This window comes from Poeciliopsis prolifica, unplaced genomic scaffold, assembly GCF_027474105.1.
Source record: "Poeciliopsis prolifica strain line A6 unplaced genomic scaffold, Auburn_PproV2 SCAFFOLD013, whole genome shotgun sequence".
In the NCBI taxonomy this organism is placed as follows: Eukaryota; Metazoa; Chordata; class Actinopteri; order Cyprinodontiformes; family Poeciliidae; genus Poeciliopsis; species Poeciliopsis prolifica.
Genome location: NW_026562388.1, coordinates 7262814 through 7276990, shown reverse-complemented (window position 1 = coordinate 7276990; position 14177 = coordinate 7262814). Strand labels below are relative to the sequence as shown.

At 39.9% G+C, this 14177-nt stretch overlaps 1 protein-coding gene across 4 annotated transcripts in view; it reads left to right on the top strand.

Moving 5' to 3' along the window:
• Positions 1–12902, top strand: part of LOC129365226 (peroxidasin) — a 41678-nt gene extending 28776 nt beyond the window's left edge. For 3 of the 4 annotated variants that reach the window (XM_055038296.1, XM_055038295.1, XM_055038297.1), the window contains 10 exons: positions 632–740; positions 3106–3263; positions 4804–5810; positions 5931–6427; positions 6600–6734; positions 6839–7047; positions 7218–7329; positions 7447–7579; positions 8445–8558; positions 9951–12902. In XM_055038296.1, coding sequence (XP_054894271.1) covers positions 632–740; positions 3106–3263; positions 4804–5810; positions 5931–6427; positions 6600–6734; positions 6839–7047; positions 7218–7329; positions 7447–7579; positions 8445–8558; positions 9951–10094 — 2618 coding nt within the window. In that variant the 3' untranslated portion in view covers positions 10095–12902. Of the gene's footprint in view, positions 1–631; positions 741–3105; positions 3264–4803; positions 5811–5930; positions 6428–6599; positions 6735–6838; positions 7048–7217; positions 7330–7446; positions 7580–8444; positions 8559–9950 lie in introns of those variants that run through there. The other variant, XM_055038298.1, reaches the window with a different exon arrangement.
• Positions 12903–14177: the final 1275 nt, after the last annotated feature.

Genomic DNA, 14177 nt, shown 5'->3' with positions numbered 1-14177 from the left:
GCTACAACAGATCCCAGGAACAACATCAGACATCTCAGTCCAGAAATGTGCAGTTCTTGGCACAGCCAAGATACTGCAGAACCCTCAAGCTCCCAGGCCTCTGGTAGAGGACCCAAGCTCTAAGGATAAGAACCACCCGCGGTGGGTGAGAAAGGAATTATTAAATGTATATTATGGAACAACCATTGTAACACAAACAGAATTTCAGAGTTGAAGCAGTGACTCCTGTTAGTAATCTTTAACCACGCCCTTTAGTCTTCTGGTCACCGGCTGCTGCTGACCAGTCAGATCTGTGTAGAATGTTCTGTGTATCTGTGTTCCCTGCTGTAACGCTTGAGGTCAGACTGCAGTACTTTGCTAGTGAACCATAAAGTCAATCAATGTGCTCAGTTTTTGTTGGACTTTGTTCTCTCTTCATAGTGAAATGGTTTTTAGAGGCATGGAAGCATGACGGTGTTGAGAAAAAAATACATCTGAAGCTTTAAAGTCGGCATCAAGACATTCTTATCAGTCAAAGTTACTTTCTAAATGTATTTGTGAGAAAGAAACCAGAAGACAAAGAAATACTTATGTCATATTTTCTTCTCTCTGTTTTAAATTCTACATTAATTTGTTCATTTTTTTCTGTCAGTGCCTGCTATCAGCCGAGAGGGAGACACATTTGTGAGCACATCCATAGAGCAGGCCATCCGTACTGTGGACAGTGCAATTGAATCCACAAGGAGACGTCTGTTTGACGGGTAGGACATAATGAACTCACACAGCAAACATATCGCAACACACAGTGTCACACAAACACACTTGTTTCCATTTTGGTATGTTAACAATCCCAAAAATCAAAGCACAGCATGTGAATTTTATGTGACAGACCAACAAAAAAAAGGACATAATAGTGAAGAAGAATGAAAACTATATATTGTTTTCAAATATTATAGATGAGTACAAATCTGAAAAGTTTGTTGTATTTGTAGGCTTAAACATGGGCTTCTGTTTTATTGGAACTCTGGCTGCATGTTTCAGGGTTATCTCATCTTGACTTTGAACTGCTCTCCCTTCCAAGAAATGCCTCCCCACAGCATAATGCTACCACCCACATGCCTCACAATGTAGTTCATGTGTTCAGGACGATCTGCAGTGTTAGTTTTGTGCCAGACGGTGTTTTGTTTCCATTTCAAACAGTTCAGTTTTGGTCTGATCTGATATGACTTTCACATGATTTTATTGTTCTCTGCATGACTTATGGGAAAAAAAACATGATTTATACAAGTTTTTGTTTTTCTAAGCCTAACGGATAATACCTTTTTAGAATACAATCAGGGTGCCTGATATTCAATTGAAAATGTCCTGAGAATTCTTGCATTAGCTGCTTTCAAGATTTCTGCTTCTCTAATTGTCATTGACATTTCAGAATAAATCAGAAGGTAATATTAATGTACCAAAAGTTCCACCATCACACGGATCTTATCCAAAGAATCTCAGAAAATGTAACCCACCACCATCGAAACATGACAGCACAGCTGCATTTTCCAGTCATCGCAGTGTTAGTTTAGAACTTGTTTCTATTGAAAGATGAAAAAGTTTTTAGCTGTGCTTTAGACATTGAGGTCGATGAAGGCCAACTGATGAAGCACACAGTCACACGCACAGCTGATGCAGGCCAACATGATTGTGGGGTGTAAAACAAAAGTTTGCCCCGGTTCATGTTGGCACTTGACTTTTTTGCATAAAAACTGAGCATGTAAAATTAAACTCAAGTCTTCCATGTTGATGGATGACTTAAATGTTGCTTCATGGATCGGGGATCTCAAGATCATCTCGTTTGCAAATGCCTCCATCAGGCATATCTGTCTAGAAATAAATTTCTATTTTATTGCTTTTCTTTGTCTTACTTGAACTTGTCTCTTATTTGTTTTCCTTCCTGTCTGTGTGAAGCTCTTACTAGAGTCAAAAGGTGATAACAGAGGCATTGAAATCTGTCACTGTGAGGAATGGAGATTACCTCAGTTCACCTTTTAGAAGTTTCCATCCTGTTGGATGATGTGGTTAGCAGTTGCGCTTTTCTTGGCATGCTCATATGCACACTCCTGCCCACCCAGGCGTGCGCACACACAAACATACACACATGAAAATGATAAATTCACTCCGGTACACAGCATAGCTATAGCTGTTGTTGCGATGAGGGGGATTTCCAGCTTTGTTAAATTACAATCACAGAATAGGACGCAGCTTTCCCATCGGCTGAGTCAGTCGTCTGGAAACAAAAAGGAATTCCAGCGGGGATGAGGAGCGAGTGCTGCTTCTTTGTCTGACTCAACAACATAGGTTGCTGTGAAACACAAGACAGATTCTCGTAATTTCAACAGTGGTCCACACTGCTACCCAAAAACGTAAACCATTGATAGATTTTTTTTTTAAAAATGTATTTATTCAGTTATCAAATAATTTGTTAGCCATATTTTAGGACACTACAACAATTTAAACAACATGATACAGAACATTTACAATGTTGACTTTCTTTTTTATTACAAACATATTAATAGTAAATATTGGATTCCCACTTCCAAATATCTACAGCAAAACCCCAATTTTTAGATTTTTGTAGCTCCAATTATATACACGACTATAAATTTAGTCCTTAATATCAAATTTATATGCCCCAACCCTTTTAAATTATGTCTGCCCTTGAAAGACTGCAGTCAAGCACCAATTCAAATTTGAATTGTTGTACTATATATAAATTAAAAAAATCCCCTCTCAACCACTGCGGGTGGTTCTTATCCTCTGAGCTCTGGTCCTCTACCAGAGGCCTGTGTTTTGGCAGATGGGTTGAGTTAAAGGAGCTCCAAAAAATTTTATATTAACACCAATATCCACTTTTGATGAGCAGAAACTCAGTGAATGTTTTTTTTAAAAGCTTAGTGAAGTGACTCGCATGTAGGTTTTGTTTGGATTCCTCTTTTTGAAATGCTTCAAAAGAGAAACTAAAACAAGCGCTGTCTGAAAAGTTTTAGGAGAAGATATATTTCTCATCTATTCTGTTTTTTGTTTTCATACATGCTTCTCATCTCCTGCCTTCCCCACAATCTTTGTGCTCCTCCTCTCCAGTCAGCCTCGTACTCCAGGAGAGCTGCTTGCCCTTTTCCGATATCCTCGTGATCCCTACACGGTGGAGCAGGCCCGTGCTGGGGAGATCTTTGAGCAGACTCTTCTGCTCATCCAAAACCACGTCAACCAGGGTCTCATGGTGGACACCAACGGTACCGGTAAGGCTGATTGTAAACTTCATCACTGCTTCATAGAAGTTGTTTCTGTATGCCAGAGAGAGTACTTCCTTTGTAAAAAAAATAATTTGAAATGCATGTATATCCTTCCACTTTATTCTACTTGTGTTGTCAGTTACATAAAACACAAAGAAGATTTGTGTTGTAATGTAGAAGAATTCAAGAGCTTTACAAACTTTTGCAAAGCAGTGAAGCTGTGTTTTTGGTAAGTAAAACATTTCCATTCAGTCTCATGTTTGTCTTGAACCTAATTTCCTCTTCTCCCCTGACTGTGACTTTTTGTTATTGTGAGCAACAATTGACTCTGTCACAGCTTTCCATCTCTACTTCCTCAATAATTGAACCTGAGCGTGTCATAACTATGGAGCAGTTGACAAGCAGCCTTTAAACTGGTTTATTGGGCCCATGACATGGTGTGAAACACTTAAACTTTGTCCAGTGCTCTGCAGTAATTACAGTTTTAACATGATGTGTTGCACATTTAATTGAGCGCGTGTATATGTGGGTGTGTGTGGGGAGACTTGGGTGGAGCAGGGCGGTAAGTGACTGTTTACCACATAAATATCTAAATTGTTGTTACTCTGCTCTCATTAGTGTGTGCCTGAGAGCAAAAACATCCAGAATGTATGTATTCCCGAGAGGAATACATTTTAGAGAACAGAGTCAAAGGTGAAATGCAGTGAAACAAAGCATGTATTATGTTGATTGTTTTGGGAGGGGGGTGGGGGGGGGGTGTAATACATTTCCTGGGCAAGCATATGTACATTATTTTCTTTCAGAAAAGCATATAAATAATAGCTCATTATGGAAATGGTAATGATAAAAGATACTCAATGCTTTAAGTGTAAGATGATGACTCCAGACTAATTTAATTCAATAATTTCACCAGAAACAAATCAGTAATTTTCTTCTGCTTTGGCCTCATCCTTTGGTTCAGCAATATAATTTTTCCTATTTTTCTTTTACAAAAGTGCACAGACAATGTCCAATACTGTCTGTGTACTATGCAGGAAATGATATATCATATATGCAGGAAATCTCTCCTTGAGCTTGGGTTAGTTCTTTCTTCAATAGAGAACTAACTCAAAATTATTCTGTCTGTCCATCCATCTGGCTGATCTTACATTCGTCCCAGCCACAGAAGTTAAAAACATTAGTACAACTTAAATTGTTGGATTTTCTGACTTTCAACACATGAGACTGGGAGACATTTTAGAGAACATAACACATGATGTAATAACGTGATGGGAAATACATCATGTGTTACGATATATTTCAATCATCAGACCAATGTCATTCAAAATGTATGTATGACATTGTACAGTAATATTGGCCTGAGAGATTAATGTACTTCTCAATTATCAGTTGTTGAATTATAGTTAGAAAATCTTTGCTCACTAGAATCTTTTCTAACCAAACATACAACCACATTATTCTCAGTAGCAAGCAGAAATATTTTTGTTGGGCAACCTTTTACCATTTAGCCTCTCTCCTTAGTGAATTTATTTTTGTGTTTTTGCAGCATTTCGCTACAACGATCTGGTATCGCCCCGGTTTCTGGAAATGATTGCAAATCTCTCTGGCTGCACAGCCCATCGCCGCAACAATAACTGCTCAGACATTTGCTTCCATCAGAAGTACCGCAGCCATGATGGGACGTGCAACAACCTGCAACACCCCATGTGGGGCGCCTCGCTCACTGCGTTTGAACGTCTCCTGAAGCCAGTTTATGACAATGGCTTCAACCTGCCCAGAGGAACCACAGACAGGGTTCATAATGGTTATCGACTGCCCCTGCCTAGGCTGGTGTCCACCGCAATGATTGGAACAGAGACCATCACTCCTGATAATCGCTACACTCACATGCTGATGCAGTGGGGTCAGTTCCTGGACCACGACTTGGACTCCACAGTAGTGGCCCTGAGTCAGGCTCGGTTTTCTGATGGCCAGCTGTGTGCTCAGGTCTGCACGAATGACCCGCCATGCTTTCCAATCCAGTTCCCACCCAATGACCAGCGGCAGCTGCGAAGCGGTGCTCGCTGCATGTTCTTTGTCCGTTCCAGCCCAGTGTGCGGTAGCGGGATGACGTCTCTGCTCATGAATAGTGTTTATCCCAGAGAACAGATCAACCAGATCACCTCCTACATTGACGCCTCCAATGTCTATGGCAGCTCACGACATGAATCAGAGCAGATTCGCGACATGGCCAGCCACAGGGGGCTTCTTCGTCAAGGCATCATACAACGAACAGGGAAGGCGCTTCTTCCATTTGCCACAGGACCGCCGACTGAGTGCATGAGGGATGAGAACGAGAGTCCAATCCCTTGCTTCTTGGCCGGAGATCACCGTGCCAATGAACAACTTGCCTTGACTTCTATGCACACTGTGTGGTTCAGGGAGCACAACCGCATCGCTACAGAACTGCTGAGACTGAATCCCCACTGGGACGGCGACACCATCTACCACGAGACCAGAAAAATAGTGGGGGCCCAGATGCAACACATCACCTACAATCATTGGTTACCAAAGGTAATTGCTCTGACCTTAAGGTTTATTTTGACATTTCATCATGTTTATGGTTATCTCTGTATTTCCTTGGTAACCAGTCAGATGACTCTGACAAGATAATATGTTTTTTTTGTTTTTTAGATACTCGGTGAAGCAGGCATGAGGATTTTAGGGCCATACACCGGTTATGACCCCAATGTTAACGCTGGCATCTTCAATTCGTTCGCCACAGCAGCTTTCCGCTTTGGACATACCCTCATCAACCCAATACTCTACAGGTTAAATGAGCACTTTGAACCCATCACCCAGGGTCACATCTCACTGCACCGGGCCTTCTTCTCTCCTTTCCGCATCGTAAATGAGGGAGGCATCGACCCGCTCCTTCGTGGACTGTTTGGTGTTGCTGGCAAAATGCGCGTTTCCACCCAACTGCTGAACACTGAGCTGACTGAGAAGTTATTTTCCATGGCCCATGCTGTGGCACTGGATCTGGCTGCCATGAATGTTCAGAGAGGAAGGGATCATGGTATACCACCATACAATGACTACAGGACCTTTTGCAACCTGACCTCAGCTCAGACTTTTGATGACCTGAAGAATGAAATCAAAAACCCTGATGTCAGAGAAAAACTACGAAGGTAACTGTGAACTAACTGCTGCTTTTTATTGTTACATATTTTATGTTATGCTAAATATTTGGAATATTTATTGACTAAGAGCTTCTGAGTGACAGGAAGATGGTTTGACATTTGTTTAGGAAACTATCGCAAAATAATAATAAAGACATTCGTGGCTTTCTCTGTATGACAGGCTATACGGTACACCTCTGAACATTGACTTGTTCCCAGCCCTGATGGCTGAAGATCTGGTCCCTGGCAGTAGACTGGGCCCCACCCTCATGTGTCTGCTCGCAACGCAATTCAAGCATGTCCGAGATGGAGACCGGTAAGGAAGGATCATGCACACATCGCCATATATACTGAAATATGACCAGAATTTTCTTCATTATTTTCGTCATGTCCCACATCATGTCTTTGGGTCTCAATTAGGTTTTGGTATGAAAACCCAGGTGTGTTCACTCCTGCACAGCTAACACAGCTTAAGCAAGCGTCCTTAGCTCGAGTTGTGTGTGACAATGGAGACAACATCACCCGGGTCCAGCGGGACGTGTTCGCAGTGGCCGACCTGCCCCACGGATACGGAAGCTGTGATGATGTTCCTCAGATCGACTTGCGAATGTGGCAGGATTGCTGTGAAGGCAAGACCAGCAAAAACCAATTTTATGCAGTTTCTTTGATTATGTTTGGTTTGGGGCCCAATGAGGATTATATTACTTATAATGGATTGCATATTGGTGCATAAATGGAATCAAAAAACTGGACTTGTCTGTTCAGTTTCTGATTGCTTGTTGAACCTGTTCCCCATCAGACTGCAGAACCAAGGGTCAGTTCAATGCCTTGTCATACCACTTCAGGGGACGAAGATCAGCAGAGCACAGCTACAAGGAGGAGAAACATGACAGCAGTATTCAGGACACAAGGTAGCAAACACTGAATCTTCTTCATTGAATAGTTTTCGATCATAGCCAGAACACCACTGATATGGATAACCCATGTGAGATTAAAACATTTTAATGTGTTCACGATCGTCTTTCCAGCCCTCTGGAAGAAGCTCAAAACAGTCTATCAAATGCCACTTTGAACTCCAAGTTGAATAGTGAACCTTCAGTTGGTGACTTCCAGGAGTTTGTCTCAGACATGCAGAAGACCATCACAAGCTTAAGGAAACAGGTGTGTTTGGACACACACTGACACTATTTGAGTTTTCAATATGGCAATAAATGCAACAAGCCTCTTTAATGCAGAAAATCCAACAAGAGCTCAACAGCTTTTGCTTATAATCACTCATGACAATCAAGCATTAAAACATTAAGCTTTTCTTCCTGACTTACTGATTTGCACTCTTTATCCTGTTAATGAAAGCATAAAAGGCAGTAAAATCTTACATGAAAAACACAATTAATATTATCTGAAATGTTCATCTTTCCTGTCCTGCTGATACAAGCAAAAGAAAAAATCTAACATGAAAAATAACTTAAATAATGCCTGAACTAAAATGAAGTGATGAGGATATAGACTCTAATTCTACACATATGTCACAAGACAACCTCAACTTTGAGTCTTTATCTGGGACAGCAAGTATGGTAACAGATTTTAACTGACTTTACTAAGTATTTTCCAGTAATAGTTCTGCTATGACTATTTTATAAATCTGTCAGATTTTTAACTGCAGATGTCATGTTTGTGTTGCCTTTTGCCTCATTTTAAACCTCTGAAACCTCCAGAAGAAAGAAACTCTGTCTTTTATTACCCCGATGGGATTATTAAAAGGTTACACATGAAAACAATATGCCTGTGGATTGCATAGCCAATTCTGAATTGGCTATGACACTGCATTTACTGGAATGACCGGCAGAAAGGGGTCATACATTTTCCTACAGCCGACATTTGTTCACTTTTGCTGTCTGCAAAGAAAATCTGTTCTGATGCACGAGAGCGTTTTATCCATTAGTTGCAGGTTTTCATTTACTTTCATTTTTTTCCCCCAAGAATTTGACACGTTAGCAAACTACAGCTGTCTTTTGTGTTTTTGCAGATTAAGAAACTGGAAGCTCGTCTACACAAGTCCACCTGCATAGACGGCGAGGGGCGTGAGCGGACAGATGGAGAGCGCTGGCGAAAGGACTTGTGCTCGACGTGTGAATGCAGAGTAGGTGTACACTGATGGGCAGCAGGCAGAACATACCCCACACTGCCAGGAACTCAACCAGATCCTGTTACAGGGTGTTCCTCTGTGAGAAACACAGAGGATGGGATGTCTATCCTATTTTAAAGCACCGTCTGCCTCTTGCACTTTCCTGGGACCGGTGCACACTCTCTTGCCACGTTTCCTTCTTTCAGTCCTTGTCTGTTTCCAGCTGACCGTAACTTCACATACCTGTAATACGCCTCTCTCATGATAAATCTTACTGCTACTGATCTCTTTATAGTTTCGTCTTTTCAGTTCATTTTTTGCATTACACAGCTGACGAACACACCAGTAAGTCTCTTCTCCATTTCATTTTCCCATATAGTTTTGTGTAATTGGAGGGTTTTCAGGATTACCCCCAAAAGGCAAAGCAAACTGTTACTCTTGAGTAAAACCTTTTGATGTTAATGTTTTGTTTCATGTTCACAAATGGGGAATCTTAAAAGTCGAGCCGAGTCAATCCTCAGAAAACACACCCTTTGCCCTGATTACAGCTTGAAATCTTTTGGAGCATGTCTCTACCAGCTTTCCCCATGTAGAGACTGAGATGTTTACCCATTCTTTACAGCTGAAGGTCAGTCTAATTAGATGGAGAGTGTCTATGAGTATACATTTCCAAGTCATGCCTCAAATTTTCAGCTGTATTTAGGTTTCTACTTTGACTGTCCCATTCCCATCACATGGTTGTGCTGTCATCTAAACCATACTATTGCAGCTCTTGTTGTTTGTTTCAGGCTTTTTTTTGTCTTGTTTGATGGTTAACGACGACCCAACTGCAGAAAGTGAGAGGCTTGAGGTTGATTGGTCGTGTGAACGCAGATGGGACTATGAGGGAAACATGTGGAGGAAACTGAAGGAAAATGAGTACTATAAACAAACCTAAAGGGAAACAAAGTAGAGAATAGACAGCTTTAAAAAGAAAAGCGAAAGATGAAATACAAATAAGAATTGTAATATGGAACATTTTGCATGACAGGACCAAAAATAATCACAGAATTGAAAAAGATCATGGCATTGCAGTCCCACTGGAAGGTGGGAGGTGAACCTCCACCAAACTGAAATCTCTTCCAGGTTCCAGGGTTGCCTGTCAGTTAGCATAATTCATCTTCCCACAGACTCTGAGTGATTCCTCCACAGCATGATGCTGCCACTTTCTTATGTCACAATGAGGATGTCATGGTCAGAGTGATGCACACTCTTAACTGAACAACTGGGTTTACACTGATAATAAATTGGACTCTATGTACTTATCAGGTGATGTGCAAACATTTGATTGCAATAATTTTTTTCAGATTTATTTATTTTATTTTTTTTTACATTTCTTACTATTTCATTACTATCCCCTCCACTCAGGATGCCCAGGTGACCTGCTTCGTCGAGTCGTGTCCAGCTGCGGAGTGCAAACAGCCCATCAAGCTAAAAGGTGCCTGCTGCCCTGTGTGCCTCCAGGAGGAAGATGACGACAAGAGGCAAAAAGCTGACACCTACCACAAGTAACTTTCAGGACCCTCCCCGACAACCTCACACCCTGACAATCCAGTGTCTGAAACCCACAGAAAGTCAGACAAATCAAGAGAGGACATGGGACTGACTCATAGCCACGGTTGATCTCGACAAACCCCACAGCCTCTCAGTTTTTTTAAATCAGGGGAGCAATTTTTTATTTTTTTTTCTTGTTTTCAAATTTGTCCGGCGTTCAGTTTGAAATTGTTCAGCAATAAGTCAACAGGCACTCCATGGATTTACTTCTGCAGCAATGAATAGATAAATGGATTATATAAAGAGGATGGAGAAAAGCTATTCTCTGGCACTGAGGTGCTGTTTGCTCTCAATGGGAAAATGCAGGACCAGCTGCCATTGACAAGCAGGAATAAGAAGTGGATGGAAAGGCAGCAGTGTTCTCAAAAAATTTTCTCAGGTTAGAGATACCGAAAAACTGGTGCTATTTCCTTGTTTTTACTCCAAGATAATCTCTAAATACGAACCTTAAAGTATTATCGTTTGTATACAAAGCCACCTATATACACGCAATACTGTATGTCTTTTATTGATACATCAGACTTGAGTGGATATTTTATTCAAGGACTTTTATTGAATAATTGTCTTTTTATTTTCTGGTGCTTCATATTGTTGCTTTTTACCCTTTTTTTCTATGTAAATGCTTACATGTGAAAATAATGTGAAGCCCTGCAAAAATTTTTGTAACGCAAAAGAAACATGTCTACTGATACCTGCTCTTCTGTCCGTGGGATAGCTTTTTCATCTCTCTTGGGCCTCAGGTGAGGTGGTGCAGGGAGGCACTTCTCTGTGGAGGAAACCCGACTCAACTCCTGCAGCACTGTCCTCTTCACGTCTACGGGTCTGTCTCAATCATTTAGATTAGCATCAAAAAGTACATTTATATCAGTAGGGACATCAGAAGCATTTATCTCTGTTCATGTTTATGATCACAGGGTAGTAAAAACCCAAAATGCTGTTCCTTGGAAAAATAGAATCTTACCTGATTTTGATGTTCAGTGTATGCATTCAGTACATGGCTGGGACTCATGTTGCATGAATTTTCGTGCAACGTGGTGTGGTATGGAGGAGATCAAATTGTGGTTCTACCGAGGAGTTTAGGAAGCCCAAGTTGCTTTCAGAGTGACCTTCAAATTGTTTGCGTTTTGAGATCTGGTGTCTCATCTTCCTGCTTGAGAATGTCATGGATCTCTTTGGGATTTAAATCAGAATTGTCAGCAGGCTAATCAATGACATTGATACTGTATCAAGGTCATTGAGCTTTTGACTTTGTTACTGGTTCTGCAGTGGCTTTGAACAAGGAATACGTTACCTTAAGTCCATGCATCTTTTCCTATCATATTTTTTTCTTCCACCCAATGTTCAAATAATATTCTTGGACACAGCCCTGTATGAAAAGCCAGCTTGTTTAGCAACAACCTTTTGTTGCTAATCATCTTTGTGAGTACTTACACCTGTCAGGTCAACCATCTTCACAATGTGAAGCCAGGGTTTTTCAAAGAGTGATAAAGTTTTAATACTTTTCATTGCAACTTTTGATTTCACTGAAAATAAACTGCACAAAATACTGAAACACAGTTTTACATTCACCAATCTCTACTTCTAAGCCTTAGTCATCAAAATGAACAAAAACACTCGTAACATGTTATCTAATGTCTAATGAATCTACAAGCGTTGCATTTTGAATTGAGCCAACATGCTTCTACATCTGTAAAGTTGTGAATTTCCTCCCAATGTCTTTTCCTCAACTTCTACAGCCAAAAATAGTATTGCAGAATTCCTTACATTATGTAATTAGCATATTTGAAACTATGTATGGATGTTGTAAAAGATCTGGATGCAGCCTTTGGTACTGCTAAATTTACCATGGTAGTATTCACTTATGGTGTATTTTCTTACACATTCAGTCTTTATTCATAACTACAAAGGTCTGTTTCTCTGGTGCGCCAGTTTTACAAGGACATGCTTGCATACATTATTTAGTCTTCAGCTTCTCCTTTCCTTTAGTTGTTTTTCTCTCGCTCATTTTTCTCAAAGGACAGTTTTCAGTGTATGGAATGCTGACCCCGCTCTTGTTTTCTTGCCATATTGAAGATTTGAGTCTGAACTGACGTCACTTCGTAGAGTGCAGACTCTCTCTCTCCCTCCATCCCTCTGACCCTCATTCCACTGTAATAGAAGCCATATGAGAGGGGGAGTGAGGGTGATGATGGGGGAGGGACAATTTCATGATTGGACCTTACACATGTACTGTACATATACAAATACCACTCATTATTCATCATGCACTGGCTTGCATTGTCTGATTGTGTTGTACTTCCAAGTGCCTCTTTTTTTTTTTTTTTTGAAGCAAGCGTCTGTCACTGAGAACAAATAGTACTCACCAGTATTTTAATGGTTTCAGACGATTTGGTGGCTTCAGTCACACTGGTATCACATGCTTGCACATTTTTGTATGTTTACAGTTTTTGTTTCTGCAGCAACAGACTAAATGCATTTTTTGGCAAGGGGCCAAAGCAGTCATTCACCAGTCTGCATTGTAATAGATCTGGTTTATTAGGTCATTTTTATTTTTCCCCTTTGAAAAATTTCCAGGCGTCGATGGAATGCACTGCCCCGCAAGACTGGACATGCTGTACCTACACTGTCCCAGCACCCAGTGGTCAACGAAGACGTACTAGAACCCATTGTGACAGTTGTATTGTACTTTTGCCAAAGAATGGTTTGCACTGCCTTTCAACAGTGATAATAAAAAAGCCACATTTCAATTACACTGTGGACATGTCACCGCTTGTTCTTTTCCTTGTGCTTTGCAGGAGCTTAGAGCTGGAAAACAAATGAGATCATTGGTTTAAATTTGAGATTTATCATTCTAAACTCATGATAGATGAGTTTAGAATGAGACTCTTTTTGGTAGTTCTTTACAAAAATCTGAAATGACTTTATAAAGTGTTTTTATTAAGTGCTTCTATAAATCATCTAAAGTTATTTTTTGTGTGTGGGGAAATGTCTAATATGATTCTAGTCTGTAGTGTTAAATCTTGAAGTGCAAATCCATCAGATTATTTTACACCTTAGCCGTTTCTTTGTCATTTTTGTGTTTCTTGTCTTAGGAAATTTTAGTTTTAAGACCAATGAATGATACCTACAATAAGTAGGAAATGTATTGCTTTAATGGTTTGACAGGCTGCTTCAATCATCTTTTAAACAAGTCAGTTGGCCCAATGAAAGTGGGCTACAAATTATCAGAAAGGAAACAGTGCTGCAAAAATGTTTTTGCCTTCTTTTGTTTTTGCCTTTTTGTCACGCTAGAATGTCTCAGAGCATCAAACATGCATAACTATCAAAAACAGAACTTGAGTGCATATAAAAAGGATACCAAATATCAAATAATACCAAATTCTAAGACAAAAGATGCTAAACCTAAACAATATGACCTTATGTGAAAAATAAACTGTTCATTAAACTTAGACTTGTTATATCTTCTTGGTGACAACGACATACTTGCTAATTAGTTTGTTACACCATTTATTTCTCTGTGCACAAATATAAAAAAAGAGTTGTAATAAATTAGGATCATTTATCACAAAAAAGTCAATTTATTTCAAAACATAAAATTTATATTACATATAATCATATTTGGATAAGTAGTTTAGTAGTTTAGTTTATTTTGACTTACAAGCAAATGAAAACAACAAAATCTGATTCTCTGGAAATCAGAATGTTATGTAAATTTGTTGACCTAATAGTTGTCTGGCCTTCAGTCACTGACACTTGCTATAAGTAGTTCACGAAATATCATTTTCTACTGATCCTGGATGTTAACAGAGATCTGTATCCATCTATAATGGAAAAGGAGTGAGGAGAAAATCTGGCAGGAAAGGGGGCGCAAGAAACAGGTATAAGCAAAATTTAAATCTGTTTTCATTAGGCATAATCAACAAAATTAAAAATAAAATACATTTCATATTAACTTGATTGGATTGCAATGTGTTTACTTCATTTGTCAGATTCACTTCTGCATAACACAGCCACTGCTGCATAATGCAGAGAATTATTCAC